The sequence below is a fragment of the Manis javanica genome, chromosome 8, assembly GCF_040802235.1.
Source record: "Manis javanica isolate MJ-LG chromosome 8, MJ_LKY, whole genome shotgun sequence".
NCBI classification, from domain to species: Eukaryota; Metazoa; Chordata; class Mammalia; order Pholidota; family Manidae; genus Manis; species Manis javanica.
This window is the reverse complement of record NC_133163.1, coordinates 60,400,733-60,427,462: the sequence shown is the minus strand read 5'-3', so window position 1 is coordinate 60,427,462 and position 26,730 is coordinate 60,400,733. Positions and strand designations below refer to the sequence as shown.

At 40.9% G+C, this 26,730-nt stretch overlaps 1 protein-coding gene and 1 long non-coding RNA gene across 4 annotated transcripts in view; one reads left to right on the top strand and one right to left on the bottom strand.

The window, feature by feature from the left end:
- The first annotated feature begins 1,336 nt into the window (after nucleotides 1–1,336).
- Nucleotides 1,337–6,287, top strand: SSTR1 (somatostatin receptor 1). Of its 2 annotated transcripts, none has more exons than XM_073211313.1 (2): nucleotides 1,337–4,015; nucleotides 4,436–6,287. In XM_073211313.1, the coding sequence occupies exon 2, from the start codon at nucleotides 4,781–4,783 to the stop codon at nucleotides 5,948–5,950; it is 1,170 nt and encodes a 389-aa protein (XP_073067414.1). In that variant the 5' UTR covers nucleotides 1,337–4,015; nucleotides 4,436–4,780; the 3' UTR covers nucleotides 5,951–6,287. The 2 variants fall into 2 exon arrangements, with proteins under 2 accessions (XP_073067414.1, XP_017522968.1); XM_017667479.3 differs by having other exon boundaries at nucleotides 1,338–4,015; nucleotides 4,822–6,287.
- A 7,672-nt stretch (nucleotides 6,288–13,959) lies between these two features.
- The window catches only part of LOC118973740 (uncharacterized), a 29,421-nt gene continuing 16,650 nt past the window's right edge, over nucleotides 13,960–26,730 (bottom strand). For both annotated transcript variants that reach the window (XR_005063270.2, XR_012120538.1), the window contains 2 exons: nucleotides 15,969–26,622; nucleotides 13,960–15,186 (listed from right to left, as the gene is read on the bottom strand). This is a non-coding gene — a long non-coding RNA (uncharacterized lncRNA). The remainder of the gene's footprint in view (nucleotides 15,187–15,968; nucleotides 26,623–26,730) is intronic.

Below are 26,730 nucleotides of genomic sequence, written 5' to 3'. Positions count from 1 at the left end.
AGCTTGGTCTCCATCTGCCCAGACAGGGGTTTGTACACACCAACACCCTTTACCACTGACATGGATTAGAGGAGCTCTTTTGAGGCTCAACAAAGGCTGCAACTGGAAAAACCATGTTAGGTAATAATTTTGACGGAGGCGAATTTGAGCCCCTGATAATTACTATTCCACCAAACCAAGAGTCAGGGCTGCAATGAAAAGGAAATGATCTTCCACATATAATAGTTTTCACATGGCATGATACTATTCAATGACCATCATTAGCTACTAAGCATGTACTACCCATTTTCCAGAGCCTTTTCTCTGTCAAGAAATTTAAAACCAAAAGTGATCAATGAATGAGTCATCAACATGATAATTGTTGATATTGGGCATGCAAATGGAATTATTCAGAATGATTTAAATGTGTAAGGAATTATTGCAGATGATGAAATTACACAGATATTAAAGTTTTTCTTGCAAGAGGCCCAAAGTTCACTTCTTTGCAATTATTTCTCATGGGCAAGAAAAAAGAAGGGATGCCTTAGAAAAATAAAACAAAGTGTTGGGCAGTTTTCAAGAAACAGTGCTGGGTGCAGGGGATATAAAGATAAATGAATGTAGCTCTCATTCTTAGAGAGGGGACAGTAAGTATACAAAAAAAAATTCACAGCATGGTATAATAAATACAGTAATCAAAATGTGCACCTGGTACCTGACAGCACAGTAAAGTGTGAGAATTGAGATAGAGAAAGAAAACCAGTCTGCTTGAGAATCTGTAACTTCTTAAATTATGACTTTTCATTCTCTCCTCTTAGAAGCCATCTTCTTTCTTCTCTCATATCTGAAAATATTCATATCACAAAGGGACAGGAAAGAGTAACCAAAGAAGGGAGCGCTGGAGGACAGAAACTGTTAGGGAGAAAACAAACTTACCTTAAGTCTTTCAAGGCTTTAGACCTGTTGAATTAAAAAAAACAAAAAAACAAAAAGCAGTTTTTAAATAAGACATGAAGACTGTAGAGTCCTGACTTCCCATAAGCTCTGTTCTTTACAAATTTTAACAATTGCAAGCTGACTTTAGTGTTCCTGTTTCATTAGAAAATGTTTATATTAAATTGAGATCTGACAGGAAGGTAGATTCTTAACTGGGCTCCTGCTCTTAACATAATTCAAAAATAGGTGTACCCTCAATTTCATGTTGTTCATCCCAGAAATACTACCTTTTGCTTGATTGTTTTTGTTTGTTCATGGATTAGTTCATGGATATAGTGTTAAACAACAAGTGACCAAAAAGATTTGATAATACTGCAAGGCTCATATCCCTCTCAATCTCTCTTTTTACTGAATTAAAATCCACATGACATACAATTCATAATTTTAACCATTTTAATGTATACAATTCACTGGCTTTTAGTACATCACAATGTTGTGCAACTACCACACCACTATTGTCTTATTCCAGAACATTTTCATAACCCAAAAACGAAGCTCCATACCCACTCAGCAGTCATTCCCCATCCTTCTCCCCCTCAACTCCTACCAACCTCTAATCTGCTTTGTCTCCATGGATTTGCCTGCTCTGGACATTTCATATAAATGGAATCATGCAATATGTAACATTTTGTGTCTGGCTTCTTTAACTTTGCATAAGATTTTCAAGGTTCATCTATGTTGTAGCATGGGCAGCTACTTCATTCCCCTTTATGGATGAATACTCTGTTATGAGGATATGGCACATTTTGTTTATCTATTCATCAGTTGATGGATATTGGAGTTGTCTGACTTTTGGGCTATTCTGAATAGTGCTGCTATGAACATCCATGTACAGGTTTTTGTTAAAACACCTGTTGTCAATTTTGGGGGCTAAACGTGCAGGAGTGGAATATATATATGTATATATGCTGCTGGGTCATATGGCAATTCTATGTTTAACTTTTTGAGGAATCATCAAGAATTCTAAACTGCTGCATCATTTTTTATTCCCACCAGCAACACACAAATATTTCAATTTCTCCACATGCTCACCAACCTTTGTTATTTTCCTTTTTTTAGAAAAAAATATTATAGCCTTTTTAGTGGGTGTTAAGTGGGATGTCATTGTCAACCTCTTTTTATGGATAAATAATTCATCATAGGAAACACTTTAGAAACAAAAAAAGGATGCTTACATCAGGTCTTAAGTTTTCTTTTTTTGTATATGAGGCTACCACTAAATTGAGAGATTTCCCTAAGATGAAGTGCAAAGTGAACATGTTAGATTCTGGAGAACCGAGCCACTTTCCCTGCTCCCAGTCATCCTGGAGCAACCATGATCAATACCAGGACATCTAAATGGTGACTGTTGAAGTGTTCAGCCGCTGAGGAATAGCGAGGTGTCTTTAGTCCATGATTGCCAAAGAGGCACCTAAACTTAAGGCTTGGCTAGTAGAAAGCTCTTCTGGGGGGAAAAAAAGGCATTAAAAAAAATCTGATAGAAAGTTTTTTTCTCCATATGTGCTGTATTTTGAAAGAAAATGAAATACAACTAATCACAAATTCTATACCTCACTTTAGTAAAAAATTAAAGGTAATTTGTTTAGATAAAGCAATGGGTTAAACACCTTGGGCCTTAGGAAATTTCAGATTCTGGCCAGCACATTTCTCATAAATTTATCGTCCATTGCACACATTGCTATGAGTCTGTCATCATTTATTTTATCTCTGATTGCTGTAATTAACACACTACAAAGTTATTCTCTTCCTTGCAGGAGCACTTCGTTTTGCCAACTAAAACACATGTATGCAGATGTTACCAGATAAAGCAAGGGGTCAATAGGAATTTAAAACCATATTCCCCCCCACCTTTTTTTTGTTTTTCAGTTTTAGCATCCATTCTGGACTGTCTGCACAAATAGCCTCTATGAGCAGTTTAGTTTATGTTTAGTTTACCTCTTCTTAATGTAAACTGTACTGACAAGAGGGAAAGCTGAGAGTCACAGAACAGTGGGTGCTGCCTGGTTGAGAGGAATGACAAACTAAGGAGAAGCTGGAGACAGACCTAAAGCTTGAGAAAGGCTGCTGCTGGTCAGTCTTCCTGGGAACCTTCACGTTTCAGATAAAAACTTGAAGGGATCTGGAAAATGAGTAAGGAAGCTGGATGGAGCGATTTTTCCTTGGACTGAAATGCCAAAGGACCCGCAGGCCAGGGATTCAGGGAAGTCCCAGAAGTCGCTGAAAATCATGTAATTGAGCTTGCGTTCTTTTTCTACACAGAAGCCTTTCGATTCCTAAATGAAATCGCACACTTTAGGCGTGCCTACATCGATTTATGTGTCTCAAAAGTTTAGTTACGTGGACTAGAGCTGGGTCACACGTCTAGGGGCCTCAGAAAGGCTGAAAACCTAGTTTTAAAACCAGGAGACTTACAGGTCGTCCTGCATTCTAGAGATTGGTGACCCGTTCGGTCACCGGCACGGCCAGCCCCGCGTGGCATCCCTGCTCACCCAGACCTTTACACTCCCCTCCCCCGGGCACCGCCAAGTCTCCCGGGTACAAAGTACAGCAGGGACGCAGGCGGAGCCTTCCAAGCGGCGCAGCCGTATCTTGTCCCGGTGAACACCTAGATGGATTTCCAATACCTCGCCTGGCACGTTCGCAAGGGAGCCTCAGTCTCCTTCTGTGCGTCCAGCCGAGCGGCCTCCTTTCAAAATGCAGTTGATATTCCTCTGGGAGAGGCAGGGGGCTCTGGGCACTACAAGCTGTATTAAGAGATTCACAACGGTCTGCTCAGGCCCCTGAACGCTCGCTCCCGCGAAGGGCTGCCTGCGGAGCTGTAACGCAGGAGGCCCTCCTGCACAGTTGTTGTCCTTCCTCCTGCTAACGCTCTCGAGTTAGGGTCTGTTTCCGCGGCCCTTAACAGTATCTGCGTGGGCGTCTGTGCTGGGGTCCGGCGCAAAGAAAGGAGTTGTACCGCGCGAAGAACGTCACCGCGCTGCCAGACCCTCCGCACTTGGCACCGGGCAGCTACGCGTCGGGCTGGAGGCAGCGCGCTCCGGTAAGGAGGACGGCGAGCTTTCGCGGCGGGGCTGACTCGCTGGACAAGCAGGGGCGGGAGGTGGGGGCTTAGGGCCCCGGACGTCTGGACGCGAGTGGCGTGCGGTCCCTCAGGACGCGGCAGCAATTGAGGGAAACTGAGATGAACTCCAGACATCTGTGCCTGGGGGCTGCTTCAGTCTTTGCTTTGGATAGGAGCCGGGTGGGACGGGACAGAATCAACACGTTAGGTTCCCACCCACCTTCCAGGGAGGCGGAGAAACTCCCCAGGTCCCCCTGAGGGACGGGTAAAGGGTGCTGCAGGGGAACCGAGTTTTCCGAGCCCAGGACTGGGAAGGAAAAGCATTGGGCGAGGGGTGATAAGCCACCTTCAGCGCCTTCCTCCCTCTTTCTCGCCCCCCTAACCCCTCCCTTTTCGTAGCTGCTGACGCGCTGGTGGTGCCTATTAATCATTCACTAGCCCAGAGACGCGCCGGTTAATGGCTGTGCCGCGCGGGGCTCCAGCCTCCCGGCCTCCCCTCTCCACGCTCGCGTGTGCCCTGGCGCCCCGGAGAGGCAGGCGGCTGCGCGCAGGCGGCCTCTGGGCTATGCGCCCCGGCGGCGCCGGTCGGAGCCGCGCATCCCGCGGCTGCTGCGCGCTACCCCCAGGCAGTCGGCGGCGGTGAGCTGCGGGCGGGTGGCGCGGACGCCGAGTGAGGGCGCAAGCGGCAGGGGCGTGAGAAGAGCGCCCCAGCCCCGGAAGGCCCATCGGCCCCCATCAGCTGGGATGTTCCCCAATGGCACCGCCTCCTCTCCTTCTTCCCCTAGCCCCAGCCCAGGAAGCTGCGGCGAAGGCGGCAGCAGGGGCGCCGGGGCCGGAGCCGCGGACGGCATGGAGGAGCCAGGGCGAAATGCGTCCCAGAACGGGACCTTGAGCGAGGGCCAGGGCAGCGCCATCCTCATCTCTTTCATCTATTCCGTGGTGTGCCTGGTGGGGTTGTGTGGGAACTCTATGGTCATCTATGTGATCCTGCGCTACGCCAAGATGAAGACGGCCACCAACATCTACATCCTCAACCTGGCCATCGCCGATGAGCTGCTCATGCTCAGCGTGCCCTTCCTCGTCACCTCCACGTTACTTCGCCACTGGCCCTTCGGCGCGCTGCTCTGCCGCCTCGTGCTCAGCGTGGACGCAGTCAACATGTTCACCAGCATCTACTGTCTGACGGTGCTGAGCGTGGACCGCTACGTGGCCGTGGTGCACCCCATCAAGGCAGCACGCTACCGCCGGCCCACCGTAGCCAAGGTGGTGAATCTGGGCGTATGGGTGCTATCGCTGCTTGTCATTCTGCCCATCGTGGTCTTCTCGCGCACGGCGGCCAACAGTGACGGCACGGTGGCCTGCAACATGCTCATGCCCGAGCCTGCCCAGCGCTGGCTGGTGGGCTTCGTGTTGTACACATTTCTCATGGGCTTCCTGCTGCCTGTCGGGGCCATCTGTTTGTGCTACGTGCTGATCATCGCCAAAATGCGCATGGTGGCCCTCAAGGCCGGCTGGCAGCAGCGCAAGCGCTCGGAGCGCAAGATCACCCTGATGGTGATGATGGTGGTGATGGTGTTTGTCATCTGCTGGATGCCTTTCTATGTGGTGCAGCTGGTCAACGTGTTCGCAGAGCAGGACGACGCCACGGTGAGCCAGCTGTCGGTCATACTTGGCTACGCCAACAGCTGCGCCAATCCCATTCTCTACGGCTTCCTTTCGGACAACTTCAAGCGCTCTTTCCAGCGCATCCTGTGCCTCAGCTGGATGGACAATGCTGCCGAGGAGCCGGTCGACTACTATGCCACCGCCCTCAAAAGTCGCGCCTACAGCGTGGAGGACTTCCAGCCCGAGAATCTGGAGTCTGGCGGCATGTTTCGTAATGGCACTTGCACGTCCAGGATCACGACTCTTTGAACTTGCCACGCCGGGGCCCTGCGCCAAGGAAGGAAGAGGAGGAGGAAAAAGGGAGGCCGGGTACGAGAGGTTGAAGTATCCCAGGCGTCGGGGTGCGGTGCGCTTCGAGTGGAGAGACCTGGGAAAGGCGCGCGACAAAGGTGGAATTGGGCTCTTTGTTTGTAAACTGGAAAAGCTTGCGGACTCCTTTCTCCTCTGTCTTCCACTTTCTCTCCTTCCTCCACTGCACTTAAACTTGTGTACCATTCTCTGCTCCCCACTCTGTAACTTTGATCTTTCCTTCAGCCCTGTCCTGCTGGTGCAGATCTGGAACTCATTAACGTCGCCAACTCAGCTTGTCCCTCAGCCCCGCCGGCAGTTATTTCTGTTTGTTTAAGCTGAGCCACTGTTACCCACGCGGTTTCCCTCGGGGTGAGTCCCGATCTCGCCCTCAGCCCCGCCCTACCGCGCTCCTCCGCACGCTAGATTCTGTCTGGTGCCTCTAGCGGAGTGTCGAGAACCATCGCGCTGCGCTTCCTTAGCGCAGCCCTACTTCAAGGAAAATCAGGCTTGAGAATGAACTCGGCAGCTGGTCTTTTCTCCTGTTCTCGGTTGAAGACGCGCCCTTCCCCGAGCCCTTCCAACCATTTCCACTCCATCCAAAGCGGAGCCAGGTGCTTAGTAAAATCGGTCCCGCACCTCGAACCCCAGGCATTCTGCAGTTCCTCATCCAAACTCTATATGGAGCAAAAAGGAACTGAGAACAAGCGATCGAGGGTTTTTTTTTTTTTTTTTTTAGAAGATTCAGGGGTTTAGCCTGTGGGGAGAGGTTGTAATGGAGGCCATCTCCCCGCCCGGCTCACAACCGGCACTTTTGGTTTAAACCACCAAGTACTGCGCACTGGCAGGACACTGGTCTGCGTTGGGCCAAGCAGGACGGAGCGCGCTTTTGCCCTCCGCTTCCCAGGAGCATGGCTGCAGCTACGCTAGGCTTTCTCCCTCACCCAAACTTCTGGAGGTGCAGATCTAATAGTAACAACAGACGCCGTCTCCAGCTCCTGTTTATTCCAAAGCCCAGGCACCGCTCCGGGACTTTGGGTGGAGCCTTCTGAGCGTCTGACCAATTCAGACCCTGTTCCATCTCCTGCAGACTAGAGAGTGCGTCCTGCCTGGCCCCTGAGGGTTGCTGCCTTTCAAGCGGTGCCTAATAAGTTATTTACTTGTTTAACATATGTATTTATTTATTTATTTGTGTTAGAAAATGTGTCTTCTTTCCTTTTTGTACTCACCTAGTCCAGGGCCTTTTCTCTAGGACACTGGGAGAGTGGGTGGAGGCAGTGGTGGGGCTGGGGGTGGGGGTGGAATTTTTCTCGTTAAGGCCACCTCAAACCTCTCTTTGCTGGGCCTTCCTTTCTTGTCCTTTCCTCCAGCCTTTATTTTTGCTGTGTCCAGTGAAGTTTGGAGATTTATTTTTCATATTTTCCTTATGTAGTCTCTTGTAGGTCTTATAATAATAATAAATAAATGATAACGTGAGTTAGTCTCCTCCTATATAGAGTGGAAAGTCCTGGACTCCTAGCTTTAATATCACCCTATATATGATTTGAATATATATATATATATATATTTTATATATATATATATATTCTATATATATTTTATATATATATAAACTTACATAAATTTGCTTATTTTGTTGCATTGTTGTAAGTCCATGTAACAATTGCCAAGTACAGCCATTAACAGTGACAGGTATGGGCTGGCTAGAACACTTTCAGATATGGGGATTCAAGAAGCACTCAAACCTGGAACTGAGAAATCTGGTTCAGACAGGATTTAATTAGTGCTGAGAATGTCCCTTCTTATGTCTCTGCTTCCTCTAGTTTCCAGAACAGGTTATTCTAACATGCAATCTAGTTAACATTGTCATTTCTTTTGAAAACATCGAAAGTAGAGTAATTTGTGCCTGTTTAATCCTACCAACTACATTGGAAGCCTGAGCAGATCAAGAATGAATACTTTTTCTTTGTATTTCATGTATAACTTTAGTATGCTGGCATGTACATAGTAGGCATTAAATACATGTTTGTTGATTGATTAAGTAAGCCAGAGTGTATTACAACAATCAGGAGGTAATAAATCTGAGGCTCTCAGGTTCTTTCATTGACCTGATACACAGTGATTGAAATCATTATGGAAAAAAAATGTTTTGTGTATACTTCCTTCAAGAACATAGTGCTTTTCTGAAAGGAGTAACCAAGAGTTAAAATGTCCCTAATGTTTTATTTAAAGTAATGAACAAATATGCTTTTGGTCAAAAAAACAGAAAATTTAGATCTGACCCTTAATAATAATGTATATTATTAGTCCTTTGGAAAATAGATTTTTAATGGTTAACAACAGTGACATTTACAAATCAAAACCTTAATCATTATCCTCTTAAGAGGATACAAATCTAACAAGCTCTTAACTTGTTACCACTGTAATAGTAACTAAATAAACAAACGTATTATGTTGTTGTGACTTTCTGACTTTGCCATTTGAATTTTACTGTTTCAGGGATTAAACACACACACACACACACAGACACACACACACATTGGCACATTGGCTTGGTTGCTAATGTTTCACTTAAGAATATTTCAGATTACTTTTGGAAATTTTACCAAGATTGAAGTTACTATTTTTTTTTATTAAGAAAATAGTTCTCTCTGATAGTTCAGAGAGGGAGAAGAGCCTTTGAGTCAGTGTGAATACAAAGCAGTGTACTGGGCGGCCCTCTCTATAGGGCACTGTTGTCACCAGACTAACTAGATGATATCTCAGTCTCTCACAGATTAAATTACTATCTGCCCTCAGTAGACCTCAGACTTTGTTGTGGGGTCTAAGTAATTGCTGATATACATCCCGGGGAGAGATAATGGAAGGGAAAAAAAAAGAGAGAGAGAGAGAGAAAGAGAAAGAAAGACATCACTTAAAGGTGTTCCAGAGGGCAAAGGGTAAAAGAAATAGAAAAATCAGATTTCACATAGAAGAAAGACATATTTTATTCTTTGTTCAGTAATGGCCATTTCTATCCCTGGAATAATTTAAGAAGGCACTAGAGGAGTATTTTTTTAATAGACTTTTTTTAGAGCAATTTTCTTTTCACAGCAAAATGAGTAGAAAAGACCATTTTTTCCAAACAGGCAACAGCAGTGGTTCCAGAACCAAAGTGGGGGTAGGGGTGGGAGCCTTCACATACTTTCAGGTGCCCTGTAATTTGCAGCTTTATAGTTCTGCACATTATCTCAATATAATTAGGATAGCTGAGCTTTTGTCTTTTATTTATTTATTTATTTATTTAAAAGTTATAGTGACGTGGCAAACAACTCAAAACTTAGATGTGCACAGAAAACATTTTCTTATTTTGGTTTTAACCAATCTGAACATTATTCTAAGTCCCTTCCAACTAGTTAGCTGGAAGGAAATATTAAATATATATTCAAACATCCATCTGAAGTGATAAATAGCCATTTTCAGAAAATTTCAAAATTCCATTTCAGTAGGTTTCAGTAGTCTCTTGGCTGGCCTCCTCTTCCTCTTATCATCTGTAAAATGGCTTTAGAATGAATACTGCAAAAAGGCTTTATGCATCTCAGTGGATGATATGTGTAAGAGGGTCTCAGTAGCTCAAAGTATGGTGCAACAGGATGAAGTGTGATCCTTGGGAAAGAGACCCTCTGCCCTTTTATTACCTGGATGGTTCCTGGCTGCAGTTTGTGAAATCTGAAGTTTCCAGAGCCTGTGATCTGACCTCTCAGCTTCCTCAGGGCTGCAACCTGCTCAGTTTCCCACAGCCATCCTACAGCCCAACAGCCTGGTGGTTTACCCCACCCTCAGCCAGGGAGTGACCTGGCTCTCTCACAGGCAGCCTCATGGAGAGCCTATTGGCTCAGTGACTAGAGGTGATCCCGGGGGCTTTAGATGGATGACCCTCAGGATCTCTTCTGTCTGGTATCTTTTCCTATAGCTCTGCCTCAGGTCTTTTGCATCTCTTCTTATCTTTGTCAACCTCACTTATTAAGAACATTCCACATATTCTACATACCCTTTATACTAGAGGAAAAACATAGGAATTGAGTCCTTCAGTCTTAGCCTTTGATGTGCTGTAGCAGAAACAAAGGTTTTAGCAAATCTCTGTGCAACTCCCTACCCCCACTGGCTCACCTGACTTCCAAGCCTGTTTTTGATATTCCTGGAAGTTGAAGACAAGCCCTCTCTAATCCTAAGGTCTTGCTTCAGGGTGAGACACTGCAATGAAATGTGTATCAGTTTAGCGTTTATGAACCATTATCTCTCTTAGCGGTGATCTCTGTGTTCCCAGGGTAGAATTTCTCATGCCATCTTCTCACACATTACCTTAAAAAGGATCATATTTGAAAATCTTTGGTGCCTCATTCAATTTAACTCTGACCATGGTATGAAATGCAGAATGTATGGTTTTGGCCTGAGAAAAACCACAAGTTTTCCTGGGGGATATTAAAGAAGATAAATTTTAAAAATTGTGATATATTTCCAATTTAAACAAATAATAGATAAGCCATATTTATATCAATCTTCTAAAAAACACTGGTGGTGGGGTTATGTTTGGCATATCTTGCTCATTACCTTCTTTATTCCAGTGTGCCACATCAGAAAGGTCAGGTACTCAGTTGAAGTGATTGATAGATGTTCATGCAATTGTTAATAGTGGTGTGCACTTAAAAAATTAAGTATTGCAAGTCTATGCTGCTATCTTGTTGCACCATACCTTTGAGCTACTGAGACCCTCTTACACATACTCAAATGGAAATCTTGCTTTTCATTCAACACATTTCAGTTTGTTGGCTGTAAAAGAAGGCAGATAAGTTCAACATGGTTTCCCTGGAGGAAGGCAGGTACCGAGATAATATTGTAAGTGATCATTCGTTATTCTTTTAAAATCTGGACACAGGGTATTATAGTGAGCACATTCATGAATGAACTGTATTAGGGATGATCAGATATGGTCCAGCTTCTGACTTAAGCTGTAAAGAAAAGAAAGGTGTTTCTGTAATGATGACAAAGTTGAGGAGGCCTATGAACAGAAGTAACCAGTTCAAACTAAAATATCATAATACTGCTTGTCAAACTGTTGGATAAGAGAGGAGTACCATCTAAGAAGAAGATATAACTTTGAATAAAAGTGTTTTGGTAAAATGTTTACTTTGGTAATAAGCTTAATTTTTGTCAAAACATACATTAGACTCAATCTTATTAGCCAAAAGCTGAAAATACTGCACTCATTTAAAACTGAGACTGTGGGCATGCTCCCAAAATTCTTTGGAATAATAATGAGCTTAAAAATCTAAAAATAATATCCCTTTAAGCTAGATTGAGTCAAGTCTTCAATTCTGAGTGGACAAAAAGCATAAAAGAAAATGAGAAGTGGGCAGTGCTATCAGCTAACAGATTATTTTTGCAATGGAGTTCAACTCTAGGCTCTTCTCAGTGCCTAAATGTTCAGACCAGTTACAGATGAAGATCTCAAGTACTCCCAGCTTAAAAAATTTAAGAAAGACTTGATATGTATCAGAAAGCCCACTTGGATGAGGACACATTACAGAGACAGTATAGAATAGCATCTATAGAAATAGTTCTGACCTTCATCATCATAATACCTGTATCAAAAGACAATATATTTCATTTAAAGAGAGAGAGAGAGAATCTAAGACATGGTAAGCAAACAGAAAAACATTTTATAATAACACACGTGACATATGACTATTTTGGAAATGGTTCAAATATTGATGAATAGTTCTCACTGTGTTCTTTCTGTCTCTATAACCCTTGAACAATTCAGTAATCCAGCTAAAATCATTAGCAGTGGCAAAATGTCTATTCAAAGCTAATAATTAAATTAAGCATTCTCCTTCGTGTCCAATGAGCCATTGTAACTGGCAAATCAAGCAGCTGTCTATGTCTTTTTCAAGAAAACTCTCAAGTTTCTCTCCATATAATCTCTGTATAAACACACACACACACACACACACACACACACACACTTAATTAAACCAAAAGAAACTTCTTAGGTAATAATTGGTGAAATAGAACTTAAAGACTCTGTTTTTTCCCCCTCTTTCTCTCTTAATTTTCCATTTCCTGCCCTTCTCCCTGCACCCCCAACCCTTTGTTTTCTGACTTTTCCAGTTTCTCCCAATAGAAATTATCTCAAAAAAGCATTTCTTTAATGTGTAGTTTATGTCACTGACAAGGCTTCAAGTGTTATTTCCAGAAGCAAGGGTTGTTAATAAGGACATAGTACCAGAACATCAGTCAGTATCCTTAAGTCACATCTATTTCTAAGGTAAATATCTTTTAACAAGTGCTCTATGAACCTTCCATCAGAATCTTCCAAGAACTTATAATATGCATATGCTCTATGCTCCACTATAGAGAGTTTGATTTATTAGGTCTGGGATGAGTTCTGATATTTCTAAAATACACTAAAGTTTGAGAACAATGACCAATGGTTAATTGTTAAGAGCATGGGTTTGCCATTAGCAGACATAGCTCTGTTTTATTCATTGTGTGGTACAGGGCACATTAATCTCCATGATGTATGTTTTGCTCATCTATAAGATCAGGATGATAACACCTCCTTTATAGGGCTGTTGTGATGAAATAATGCATGTTAAATGTCAAATAAGTCAGAACTCTTTTAGCTGTGAATGAACGAAAACCTAGTTAGCTTATATTACTGAACATTCTTGAGGACCTGGCTTCTCAGTATACTTGATCCATAACAGTACAACCATTTTCTCAGTCTCCTTTTCTAATCTCTAACTTTTGCAATGTTGGCTTCATTCTCAGATTGGGTATTCCTTTGTAATTACAAGAGAGCTGCAGAAACTGAAACACAATTTTCCAGGTTCAAATTTCAGAGGAAAGAATAAAAATAATTCTCTAATTGTACTGTCTGAAATCATTCACCTATTAGGAGGCATCTCCCCACCACCGTGTATCTCTCACCCTCCATACATCTTGCTGCGTGGGGCAAGAACATGAGGCCCTGACGGCTCTTTTCCTGGATTATTTCTCAAGGTTGTGTTCGCAACAAGCAATCTTGAGCTATTAGGTGGTAACTCTTTCAAGGACAAAGAGAAGTCTTGATTGCTGCTTGCTGTGAAGTGGTGGTTTCCCAAGATCAGTGTCCCTCAGCAGGAATGAATGCAAATCCTATTGCTTACCAGCAGCACCATTAGTTACAGTCTTTTGTCTCTGATCCTGAAATCTTGTGTCTTCTGCCAGCATCTATGAAATAGTAGCAGACTAACTTAGTAGCTTGTAGTAGAGTAAAATTAAATTCCAGAGCCTGACAGTCTCTACCACCGAACCCACTAGTAAGGCTTGAAGAATGGTCGGCTGGGCCTGTGTGGTACATTCTACACTTGGAGTTGAGATTGTCAACCCCACCTAAAGTGGGAAGGACAGTGGGGTGGAGCCCAAGAAGAAAAGTGAGATACAACTACTGAAAGTAGATAGTAAACAGTATGTTATATGTGGCAAAAATAAAACTAAGTAAGAACTATCTACAACTGCCTAGCACAGATACAGGAACTAACTAACTACATATGTGTGTGTGTGTGTGTGTGTGTATGACAGGTTCTATTATTATTACTGATCATTATTAATATGTCTGAAGAGGAAGTAGAGCATTGAAGTGATTCAGGTTTTTAAATGCTTCTACTTGATCTAATCATATAATTAAGTAGATAGTATTATATCATTAGGTATTTTAAATATACCAAAATTTGCTTCTTTCTTTAGATATAAGCACACCTGAAAGCTGAGCAAAATATATACTTATGCAGTTTTTTTCTATGATAAAAATACTAGTGGGAAGTACTTATTTAAGAAATTCAAAATATCTCATAAATATTACTAACAGATTCTATATGATCTCAAGAAAATGAATCACTCTGTGAATCACATTCTACTTAGACAACAATCCAGATTAGTAACAATTTATTACATTCTCATAAAATTAATGATATTGTGTGAATATAACCTTAAAAATAAGGTGACAAAGGCATTTAACATTATACAAAGCATACAGTTAAGCATATTGAAGAAAGCATTTAGATTAGGAACACATATGAAGTGAAATACAAAGGTTTGGCTGGTCTAGGCTCTGAAGCTACATTTTATCACCAGCAACTGGGGAAAAGTTTGCTGTAAATACAGTCTGAAGTAATAGAAATAGGATAGCCTACCATAGCCAGAGATAGGTCCCAATGATTAGTAAATAATACCCAAATAAGTTTCCTTCTATGTTACTGTGGCTTACAAATATATTTGTGCCACATTTAGGGGGCCTGGAATACTATTGTGAAGATAACCAACTACCGTGAATCAGACTGACAGTTTTGGTTCCCCTCAGATTTCATAGAAATTCTATAAAACTGTCCATAACCAGAGTTTAAAATAGAGCATCGAGGCAGGGAGGGAAGGAAAGAGAAGTGACATTTATTCAATACCTACTTTGCAAGTGACACATTTTGCTAGGTGCTTTACATACTATCTCATTTGGTTTTTCCCAAGAGTCCTATAAACTAGAAATCTTTATCATAGAAGCAAGAAATGAAAGAGGGGGAGAGTGAGGAATGGAGAGATGGGGAATAGGGGAGGAGAAGGAAGAGAGAGAAAAAGAACTTGTCCAGCATGTGAAGGCTGGTTGTTCAAAGGACCAGGATCAAAAATCAGACCTATTAACTCCAAGACTATGCCCCTTCTATCCTATCAAAATCCTTTGAAATGACACACAGATTCCATTCCATCAACTGCATAGAAATGGGAAAAGTTTGTGTATTGCCTTAAGTTTTACATATCACAATGACCAGAAACAAAATATCAAAATGTACCACTCTATTCATGGTGTGTACCTAAGGAAAAAAAATGAAATAAATGTTTGGTAAATACTAAAGAAGCTATAACATTTCCCGCAGAGACAATCAGATTCCCTACAAAAAACACCAGTTTCACCTCTAAGTCAAACATGCCTGTGTCAAGAACTCCACTTAGAACATCTAAGGCCATACCACATATCCCTCTTCATTTAAAGAAGGAGCTGCAATAACACAATGATGAAGTAGTTGGGTTCAGGAATCAGAATGCACGGTTTAGGATCCTGGCTTTGAAAATCACTGGCTATGTCGCTATGTACAGGTTGTTCATCCTCTGGTACCTCCACACCTCTTAAAAATGAGAATAAAAATAATTTATTTCCCATGTTAGCAAAGTGACACATAAGTCCTTTCAGCAATTTTTACACACTTAATAATCCTTTTCACTCACATAGCTATCATCACAGAGATATCAATAGTTCCAGACAAAACCAGAAGCAGTTTTGTTTTCACTTATGAAGTTAAAGTAAACATGTTCTGATTATTAGGAATTGAATACCTAAGAAATATTAAAATAAGTATCAGATCCCACAATTCTAATGCCCATTAGAATAGGACAAACTCCTAGAGTTTGAAAAGGCCAAAGTATAAATGAGCAACACTAATTCAGTGCTGTAAATTACTATAAACTGGTTTTAGGACATTACCAACAAGTTGGGATTTTTTTCCCCTCTATTTAAACTAGTAACTTGTTCTGCTACAGCAGTAGTGTAAAGTAATTGAAAGCATTTAACTAGATCTTTTTATCTGGAGCTCTTCCCAATTAAGAGGTCATGTCATTTATCAGGATACCGATTAAACAGAATCCACTGAATTATTCAACTGAATACCAATTAAGGGAAGACAAGAAACTCAGAAAAAAAATTCATCCTTTCCAAGTTTTGAAAACCAATATTATAAAACTAGACAACTTATTTTCTTAGAAATTCTTTTTTGTAAGCTAACTCATTGAATCCCTGAGTAGGAGTAGCATGCAAAACAGAGGTAAATATGCAAAGCACAATTTTAAACAGCTGTGGACACTTTAAAGTTGGGGCCAGCCAAGTATTTCTTGTAAATGAGAGCTTTCTCACCTGCAGCTGTGCCTCTTATTTCATTTGAAAACCAAGGATGGATGCATAAGAATAAAACTGGTGACTGCCTCAATTCCTCTGAGATTTAGTCCTTTTCCTATGGCAGTATCTTCTCCAAAGTGAGAATTTCTAGAATCATCACAACCAGTAGACCATTACATCTGTATTGCTGTCTTGCCAATGGGTTTCAGCCCCAGACAAGTCCACTGTGGATTCAGTGAGACCAAAGAATGACAAGGTAATGTTATTGGGGTGAAAGGGTTTATACCCAGCTTTATTCCCATGGTGGCAGGTCAATCACTAGAATCCCATCCACTCAGAGTGAGTCTGCATGTAGCAAGCTGGTCTCTGCCTCTGGACCTCTCCACCCCCACAGCCATCTCAGTCTCTGTCCTCTGCACTGCCACCACTCCAGTCTCATCTCTGCTAACCTGTAGCCTTGTAGCCATGCCCCCATGTTGCTCAGAGCACTGGGAGGAGCTCTTTATATAGAGTCAATAGCAATATATTGCCCCCATGTGTGTACTGAGCTAGCCAACCAGGGCCAGGTGAGAATCCCGGCCACAGGAACCTTCACTTTATCCACACTTACCAATGGGTTTCAGCCCTGAAGTTCACTATGGATTCAATGAGACTGAAAAAATGACAAAAGAGCATTCTTGTGGTGAAAGGGTTGATACCCAACTTTATTCCCATGGTGGCAGATCCATCCCTAAAATCCCGTCCACTCAGAGTGAGTCTGAATGGAGCAAGCCGGTCTCTGACTCTGGGCCTCTCCACCCCCACAGCCATCTCAGTCTCTGTCCTTGGCGCTGCCACCACTCCAGTCTCGTCTCTGCTCTCCTGTAGCCTTGTAGCCCTGCCACCATGTTGCCTAGAGCACTGGGCAGGGCTCTTTATATAGAGTCAATAATGATGTATTGCCCATACATGTGTAGTGAGCTAGCCAACCAGGGCCAGGTGAGAGTCCTAGCCACAGGAAGGAAACTTCACTTTATCCACATACACCATCATCAGAATTACCTGGCACCCCAGTGGCTCTTCTAAAGCCTGTAAATCTCCCAAGTACAGGAGTATTGTTGCCAACCTCTCTTTTATCAGTATCTTCAAGGGCGATAGGAAATACTCATTCTGATATTCTTCCTCTTTGATATTCTTCCTGCAGACATTTCTCTTCAGGGGAACCAGACTTTGTAAATGTGTAAGTTGCTGTAGCTCCTCTCCTTTACATATCCTCAGTGCTCCCTTGGATCTTGGTTCAAGTTCTATCAGTAATTTAAATTAAAAGGAGTATATGGCATGTTTAATCATAACCTCTTCTCTGCATCTTTTTCTATTAACATATTCAAAAATATAAAAGTCAAATTTACCAAATACTTTGAGACTCCTGAGCTAAAAAAGACTTTGTTTCTTGGATATTTTAGTTCATTAACCATTATAGTGGAGAATATGCCTGAGGACGTTGTACTTGTGTCCAGCGGAAACACTCACTGCTATTACCTCCATCACCCTTATTATGACCTCCTGGCTGTGCAACTGTAGTTGAAGCAGCTTCAAAGGAGTAGTTTATTAGCATTCAGATGAGAAATCAAGGGATCTCACTAGATATTTAAGGCCATGACAGAAAGAATGAAATAGAGGTCTAATGATTTGAAAAAAATCAAATGATAGATATGACTATAAAGGGAGAGAATAAGGTCTACATCTAATACATCAGACAATATTTAGCCTAGGTATAAAAGTATAGTAACTCAACATCCAAGAATAACTCAAATAAATGTAGTGTTTCATTTGTTTTTTATAAGCTGTGTAAAACTAGAAAAATAAACATTGACCAATAATGTCAAAAACAAGACATTCTGAGGAATAGAAAAACTTTTTGGTCAAGTAGTATTAAAGAAGGAAAATGAATGCTTAAGAGGTCAATTTTATATAATTTCTCACGGTCTTTAGTAATACATAATAAAATTTTTACTACAGGGAACATTTTTTTTAAAATAAAAATCATGCCTATTTACTTACACTCAATATCACATTTTATCACCATTTGATGGTTACTTCTGAGTTAGAAAACATGTATATTATGTCCACTAAATTAAAAATTCAAATAATAGTCTTAAAAATCAAAGATTAGTGATAAGATTTTCTAAATAGTCTGTTTCCACATTTTTGTTTCAATTGCTTGTCCCCAACAAATGTTTTATTCCTTTTACAAAAATGACAAATTTTAGACAGCAAACTTGCAATTGTAGATTCTTTAGTATCTTGTTTGAAAGGATTTTATTTTCTAACTGGAGTAATAACCTATATGTGGATTAACATCCCTGGACAAGTAATACTGGTTAATAATACTTTGCACAACTGAAGTTATATGAGAAAAAATTCCTTAAAAATGTGTTTTTCATTTATCGTGGGATTTGTCTTTTTATGAAACGAGCATGAGTCATCATAATATTTACCAGGAAAGCCCAGTTTTTGTTCTTTAGGGTAGAATATCATCTGTCCTATTTAAGTTATGAATAATCTCTCAGCAATTTTTTGGCGTGAAAATGAGGAGGAATTGGGAAATATACATTTATTTCACACATTAAGAGAGATACCTGGCAGCACCCAGTGTTGATTTATTAAGCAAATCCTTTAGAGGATCTGATTTTTACAAGGCATATGAATTTTTAGGTTATTGTGAAAAATTGCTCTAAATTTTGTGATGTGTATAACTAATGATTGACAGACTTAGTTGACTTATTCTTTTGTTGAAAAACAAGAACTAAAAATCTACCCAAGTTTTATAGATTCCCATTTCCAGAACTTATTTTCCACCTCAGTGTCTAGAATTTTAAAAAAGGATTAATCAAGGTTACAAATAAAAGGAAACATTAGCATAATTTATGAAAAAACAAATATATAATAATTCTCTTTGTGCTAAAAAATGTCATAGAAAATAATTTAGAACTGTATTTAAATAAATCTTAATATATTTAACTTTAAATCTTAACATTTAAGTTTCAGTCTGAGGTAGACAAAATCATTCTTGTGGCATATTTATCTGTGATTTAATTAGAATTGTGCCTGCCCCCATCCCATCCTTTTAAAACTAGCTACTGTCACTGCCTTTGAAAGAGCTTTCATTTTTTAAAAGTGGGTCTTGACCTTATAAAGGATTAGGATTACAGTTCCCAAGTTAGTATTTGAAGGCAGAGGTTGAAGCAAATGCAGTGGTTTCTAAAACTTAATTGAATTCTTGACCCTCTTTGAGTTTAAATTTAAAAGAAGATCTTATTTGGTGCATGGTTGGAGAAATTTCACCCATATGGCATGCAAAAAAGGTACAGTTGTTAGTAAAAAAATAATAGTTGTCACTATTCAAACTGTTGATTTTCTCATTCATGCAAGAAACATTTTTAATTGCCTACAACCTAGTACAAGAAGGACAAGTTCCCTCCTCTCATGGAATTTATATCCCAGCAGTGTAGGCAGGTAATAAATAAATAAATAAAAGTATGTTAAGAGTTGCAGTAAAGGTAAACAAGGTGATACAAGACAGTGTTTCTGGGAGACTAAGATTGAGTTGTCAGAAAATACCCTTGCTAGGGAATGCTATATACATAAGATTTGAATGACATGTGGGAAATTGTCCTGAAACAGTTAAGGGAAGGGGCATTCCCAGCTGAGGACTTAAAATTCCAGGAATAAATTGGAGACTGAGCAGAAAAGGATGAGCAGGACGAAGTGGCCAGTGATGAAGGAGGGAAATCAAGAGAGGAAAGTGTTTCTATAAAGAGGAGTGGTCACCTCTGCCAAATGCTTATGAGAGGTCTAGGAAGATAAGGACTATCAAGTGACCATTAAATGTGACATTAAATGTGCTGCCTAATGTAGTACAGTTTCAGAGGAATGGGGGTAAAAGCCAATTGGAATGATCTGAGGAAAGAAAGGGATGGAGAGGAAATGAAAATAGCAACCTCAGTCAGTACTTTTGAAAAGTTTTTTCAAATACTGAGAAATACTGAAGGAGCTAGAGGAAGAAATCAGAGCACGTGTTTATGCTGGTGTGAACAGTTCATTTCAGAGGGAGAAATTGATGAAAAGGAGTATGTCATGCAGAGAGTCGTGGAAGAGGAGATGCATGGGCTGGAGGGCATGCACCCAAGTCCTGGCTTTGGTAGAAGCAGGCATGCTTGTCTCATCATATAATGGAACCCATGAGAAAACAGGTGCCTGGATGGTGATTTGCATCCTGTAATGGAGCCTGGCAGTTTGAGGAGATATGAAATTTGTGACATAGTCTCACTTTGGACAGTGAAAAATGAGCATATATCAAAGTGTAAAGATAACCAAGCAGTACTGAGTGCCAGGAAGGATTCGCAGTCGTGAGTTTAAACTGGAATCAGTCAGCAGAAGTACATGCTTTTTTTTTCTCCAGACTTGTTCAGCTGCCAATGTGAGATGAAAGATAGTGGGACAACCAGAGCTGAGTTTGCTTTATTTTATTTTGGAGGCAGAAGCAAAATGGAAGAAAATAGGGGCAAGGGAGTTAAACTTTGAAAATACATAGATCTAATCATATAATATGAAATCGCAGCTGAATAAGGAATAAAGAACAAAATGAGAGAGATTATGAGTGCACAAGGGTAAACAATGATGTTTTAGAGAACTTGCTCTAGTCTAAGCACAGCTGGGATGGGAAAGAGAGAGAATGGTAGGCAGTGATGTTAAAGACCTGGATATAGAAAACTGAAGAAGGATTTCAGTTATCGGTGATTAGCAGGTCAAGGGGATGCTTGTGAGAGTGGGCAACATGTCAAGTAGGGAAAGGACACTGAAGGTGAGGAAGGACAAGGAACTCTGAAGCCACATGAGGCATGAGTTTTTCACAAGGATATTGAAGTCACCAATAAAAATGACAAAGGAATAGAAAAGATGACAGAGATTCACATACTGAAATCTTCTGTAAATAAAGGGAAGGGACCAGGAGGTTATAAGATGCCTGCTACAAGAAAGGTAGTAACGACCGATATGAAGTGCAAAGACATTTGACAGTTTCAAGGAGGAAGGAGAAGTTAGATGAAAACACAGAGAAAGCAAAGATACCAACCTTCCTATCACACCTCAACATTTATATAATGACCAAATTATTCTCTTTACATTGAAATAAGTGGTTTTGTGTGGACAACACAGTATCTGTTTCAACAGGAAAAGCTAGGAAGGGACAGGATTCATTGGAGTCTGACACTCTTGTTCCATTTTATTCTATTACATACAGATATTTAACCTCACCCTCTCACAGAGGTACTCTAGAGAATAAAGAGAACAATTAGATATTATACATAAAATACTTAAAATTATAACGCATTCAACTCTGTGGACACCCTATGATAGATCTATTTCTATCTATATTTTTTCTAATGTATCTCACAGGAAGATAAGCAGAAAATGTACAACATAACTGTTTTTCATTTCACGTCCATGATTACTTGAGTCACAAATGACATATGATCCAAACCAGTTACATATTTCTGTACCTGATAGAGGACATTTTTCATTTTTCCAGTCTGGGTTACATCTTCAGCAGCAGATGGTGTGAATCTGAATGAATTGAACAAGCTTCTAAATTTACTTCTCAGGTTCAACATGGAACCTCAGGTGTTTCGTGGGACCAGGTATAAAAGGAGTAATTTTGTCTCCCTATTTCCTAAAATTTCTCTAAACCATGGAAGTCTTTAGTTTACATCTAGCCTCTACAAGCTTGGCTAAGTCACTTTAATGTAGTGTCGCTTCTTTTGATCAGAAGCTGGTTACCTGGCCCATCTGTCCTTTCCTTTGCTCCACCCTTTTCCTCTACATGCCTTTAATTCTATTGGATCAGAATATTAACCCTCTTCTGGTTGATGCATATTTCAGTTCATTATTACTAAGAATAGAATTGTATTCTGCTTTATTATTGCCATAGCATAGTACTTATAATATTTCAAATGGATCAAGAGGTGGACTTTTTCCACGGTCAAATGGAGTATGAAAAATTACTGTGTATTATGACCTTATTGTCAAAATAAATGCCTTCTCTCATCATCCTGGAAACAGAGAGGAGGAGAAAATCACTTATAATGAAAAAACCAAAGAACACATGTGGCCCAGGTTATCAAGAACCTTAATCACTCCTTATTGTTCCAACTTAAGCAAGGTGCAGAGGAAATAATAATATAATAAAACTTAAAGAGCAAATGAACAAAGGTGTCTCCTGTGTAAGTCATGCTCTTTTTCTCTAGTGGTGTTCAAAAGGGTAAAGCCATTTCACATTGTGCATGTAAAGGAGGAATGGGTCAAAGGGCATTTTCACCTAACTGTCACCTCCTATCCTGTTAGAAGACTGACCTAGTCTTTTTTCTGGGTCTAGATGGAAAATCCCTTCTCAGTTTGGAGCTGTGTGCTGTACTTCAGAGAGTCTTGTATCTTTGGTATAGTTGGATATAAAATTTTGATTTCTCATATTTTTGTTTCTTCTTATCAATCAGCCATGAAGCATCTACAAAAGAACAGCCTTTGGATATAGAAATATACTAGATTTTGAAGAGACCAGAATAAAAATGGTTTCTGTGTTTTAGTTCCTACTAGCTCAAAGCCTATTATTGGGATAATAGCAAACAAATGTGTCTTGACACTCTTTTTGTCTGTTTTAATGCCACAATACTACTCCCTTACACAAGCCCTAGTTGTCCCTTAATTGTTCTTCTATTAGTTGAAATATGGCTAAGCTACTGATAGAAACTTTAAAACACAGGGGCTTGGTCAATGTCATGTATGTGTTTTGGCCTTCAGAGTGTAGATATCAAGTCTATGATATGCAATTTCATTTCATGTAAATGTAATAGACATAATAGTTATCAATATGTAGGTCTTTTCTATTTATGGGAACCCAGAAGGTCACACTTCTTCACTCTTAATAGGCACAGCCATGTGACCAGCTCTGACCAAAGCAGTAGAATCCAAGGTGGCATGAGCCACTTGTGTGCTGAAGTTTTCATTGCTGGCACTTGACTCTGTGGCCCTTGCTTCCCTTGGCACGATGGCCACAAAACGCACATTGATGTGGAGGAGCAGCAAGAAAGAAACCTGCAGGAATCCGGAGTGAATGCAAAGAAGTCCTTGGCCCTGAAGCAGATTTTTGTGAGCAAGAAATAAACATGCTATTTATTCCACAACATAACCTATCCTACTCCATTACAGCAGATGATATGGACATTGATACATTATTTCTGCACACATTTTATCAGTGAGAACTTAGGAACATGGATTATCATGGTCCAAGGGCTAGCTGGGCTGCTTATACCCCATTACTGTGGAAACAGAGGGGAGCAGATCCTGGGGCCGGCAGCTGGCCTTCTCTTCCTTGCCTCACATTCCAGCACTGCTTGGAATGTCCTCCTCCCACACGTCAGTCTGTATGCAGCCCATACACCCTCCAGAGCACAACCTTCTGAAAAGTGCTCAACATTCTGATTTCTCTCTGCTCTAAATTCTGATTGCCCAATTTTATAACCTCTTATCATGGAAGTCATTCATTTAAAAAGGGTTATGGTCTACCTACCCACCTACAGTCACTGAACCACATGCTAGGATACATTGATAACTTCATCTCCATCTTCCAGAGCTTGAAGTTTCCACCTGCTCAGCACTGTGCCCTAACCCTAAGTCATCCTTGGTTGAATATATGAGTAAGTCAGCAACACGAAGGCATATAATTACATATTAAGTGGCAGAGCACTGTTGGCAGAGAAGAGATGGGAGAACATCCTGAGATAGATTGTAGGATGCATGAGGACAGGGATCATGTCTGTTTTGGATTCTGCCTTTCCTCTAGTCCTGATCACTGGGACTGGCACAAGAAGGTGGTTAATATGTTTTGGTTGTTTTGTAGAGAAGTAGGAGGCAAGTAGCCCTACTGTAATGTCTTTAAAAATCTTGGTATGTGAAGTCAGGCCAGTACTAGAGAGGGACAGATTTTGAGAAATCAGTTGTGGATTTCTGGGTGTTCATGTGCAAGAAAATGAGAAGCATAAGCTGTTTTGTTTTTTTAAGGGGTTATAGAAAGATTAAACTGATTTTCTGAGTGGATTTGGATATAAATATTCAAGTAAAAAAGATGAGTAAGTGCAAACTGTGGTGATGAAGACCTAGGTTGGGACAGTAATAATGGACTTCAATAGAAAAGTGCATTTCAGTGGGAGGAGCAATAGGAATTGGTGACATAGAGCATAATAAGGGTTAAGGGAAAAAGTGGATCAGAAAAGAGCACTTGAGGGTTCCATCTTGGAGTTCTGGAATGAGTCATACCATTAAAGAAAGAAATGTTACAGAAGGAACCTGTGATGAGTTTAATTTGAGGCATCCTGTATGTGCTGTGGCAGGAGGAAATCCACATGGGAATGTTGAGCAGGAAGCCAAGGTCTGATGAGCCAGTGTTGTCCGTAATAAAGATGTAGTCTTGGAATCCACATTCTGTGGACATGCAAGACCTGAACAGACCTCTCTGCTCAGCCTTTCTCTTTTCCAGCATGTGTTAAAGTAAACAGGATAAGTCCTTGATACAATGGTCAAGAGGGCTTTGCCCTCTTGTGGATTCTTTTGTAAGGGGAGCCCCTGGGCCATCTGTACATGTCAATGTATGAAAAAGGGTGGAAGATGCCTGATCATCAAAACTGGGGGGTGGGCAGAGTAGAAGATGCCTGGAGAGACAGAGAGTGGTGGAAGGAATGCATCCCAGAAAGAATGTCATGGCTGGGAAGTACAGAAGTCCAGAGCAGAGGCACATAGGCGACTTCTGTAGAGCTATAGGGATTAAAGATGCATGTTATCTGTGTGTAGACCTATCTGTAGGTTTGTCTTTGGGCTCAAGAAACAAGAGACATAAGGATAATGGAAAGATGATACAAGAGAGCTATCAAGAAGAGAGTAGTAACAGTAGAGGTTTGGGGTGAGAACAAAAATACCAGAGATTAATTTCAATTTAAGTATTTTAAAATTATTTTTAAATAAATTATTTTTAATTTAATTTTCATTTTCTCCCTTGTTTCCTACCCATTACAGCACAGATTTGTTGAGTAGTACAGTGTGGATTGGTGTTGCTGTCTGGAGCTACTATGACACTAGTTCCATGGCCTCTTGAACTGAGAAGCCAGTGTGCCCAGCAGCCCCTGTTCTCAAGTTGAAGCTGTGGGACTGGGGACTGTTCGGTTGGAGAGGTTAGACTACTACTAGGCAATTTTGATCCCCAGGGACAGGGTCCACTGGCATGTGTTCTCCAGCTTAGGGCTTATTGCCAGCCTTGGGTTCACCCCCATCTTTGCCCCATCATCAGTGGCACCCAGAAGCTCTAGCTGCTGCTTTGAGCTGTCAGGATGTGCGACACTTACCTTCTGAGAAGGGATGTTGGACAGGGTGAGTGAGAGGGCAGGTGCTGGGGACTGGGGAGAGTGAGATTCCATCTGGATGTCTTAGTTAGGGATGTCTTTGTAAGAAAAGAGATGGTCTGGGGAGAAGAGAGGCTCAGTTCCTACCCACGTGGGAGGAGACTTGCGGGTATAAAGAAAGACTCTCAGGGACACAGAACAGGTCAGAGAACTTTGTTCCTTACTTGTCTGAGTTAGTATGTACATATCATGAAGTAAAAACTTGTATAAGACATTCAGGAGAGGGTTTTGTAATAAGGTATAATATAGTGACTAAATTATTTTTCAGGATTTAAAACTGTAGAAATCTGTTCAGTATAAAAATTTATATTCATTTAAACAAATTTTATTATCATTTCTGCCTAACTTATTTAGAAAATATCTATTGATAACTTGTAATGTAAAGACAATGTTTTTACAAAATGTTTAAGAGTTCCTCACTTCAACAGCATGCAATGTAGTAGAAGAGATGACAAAAATATACACCAGTAGCTATAATAAGATAGATTTAAATAGTGACGATAGATTTCAGAGAATTGGTTTGAGTTTGAGGTAACTGGGGAAGATATCTGGAGGAGGTAGCATTTAAACTGGCATTCGGAGAACGGACACATTTCAGCATGCCAGCTGGTTGTGGGTGGCATTCCAGGTAGATGAAATTCATGTTAAAATTATGGAGCTGCACTAAAGCAACACCAAATAATTCAGTTTAGCAAAATCACAGGGTACAATATGAGAAGAGTGTGGACCAACCTAATAAAGTCTTGGAAGGGCCCTCTGTGAGCCTCAGGAGTGTGGATTTGAGTGAGGAAGCCTGGGATCCTTTTGAACTGAGGAGTTGAATGAGGGAGTAGTGTATTGTCAAGGTAAATGTAATACAATAGCCTGGGGTAGATCACCAGGAGTGAGATGAAGAGTAAAGGGGGAAAGCAGGGCAGTGAGATTTCTGCTTGTGGTGGTGAGTTACGATGCGGCAGACTTAATGGATGGTGAGCCTGACGGAAAGACCAGTGCAGAGAGGAAAACTGAAGGGAAAAATGAGATGCCATCTCAAATTATGGAGGGTATTATCGAGACCATAAATGGAAGGTTTAGCTGCCTACCCTGAGACCTAAAATGTGAAAAAATAAGAAATGTACAGGTGGTGTGAGGGGGTCCAGATGAAGGTGCTAACATCTCCTTGCATTGGGCCTCATGTCTTGAATCACCTGCGAAATATAGGAGAAAAATGAATAAGTTTTCATTCCCACATGGCTTTCAGATAAGCCTGAAACATTCATTCAAATCTGGCTTGGCCATGAGATCTTAGAAATTTT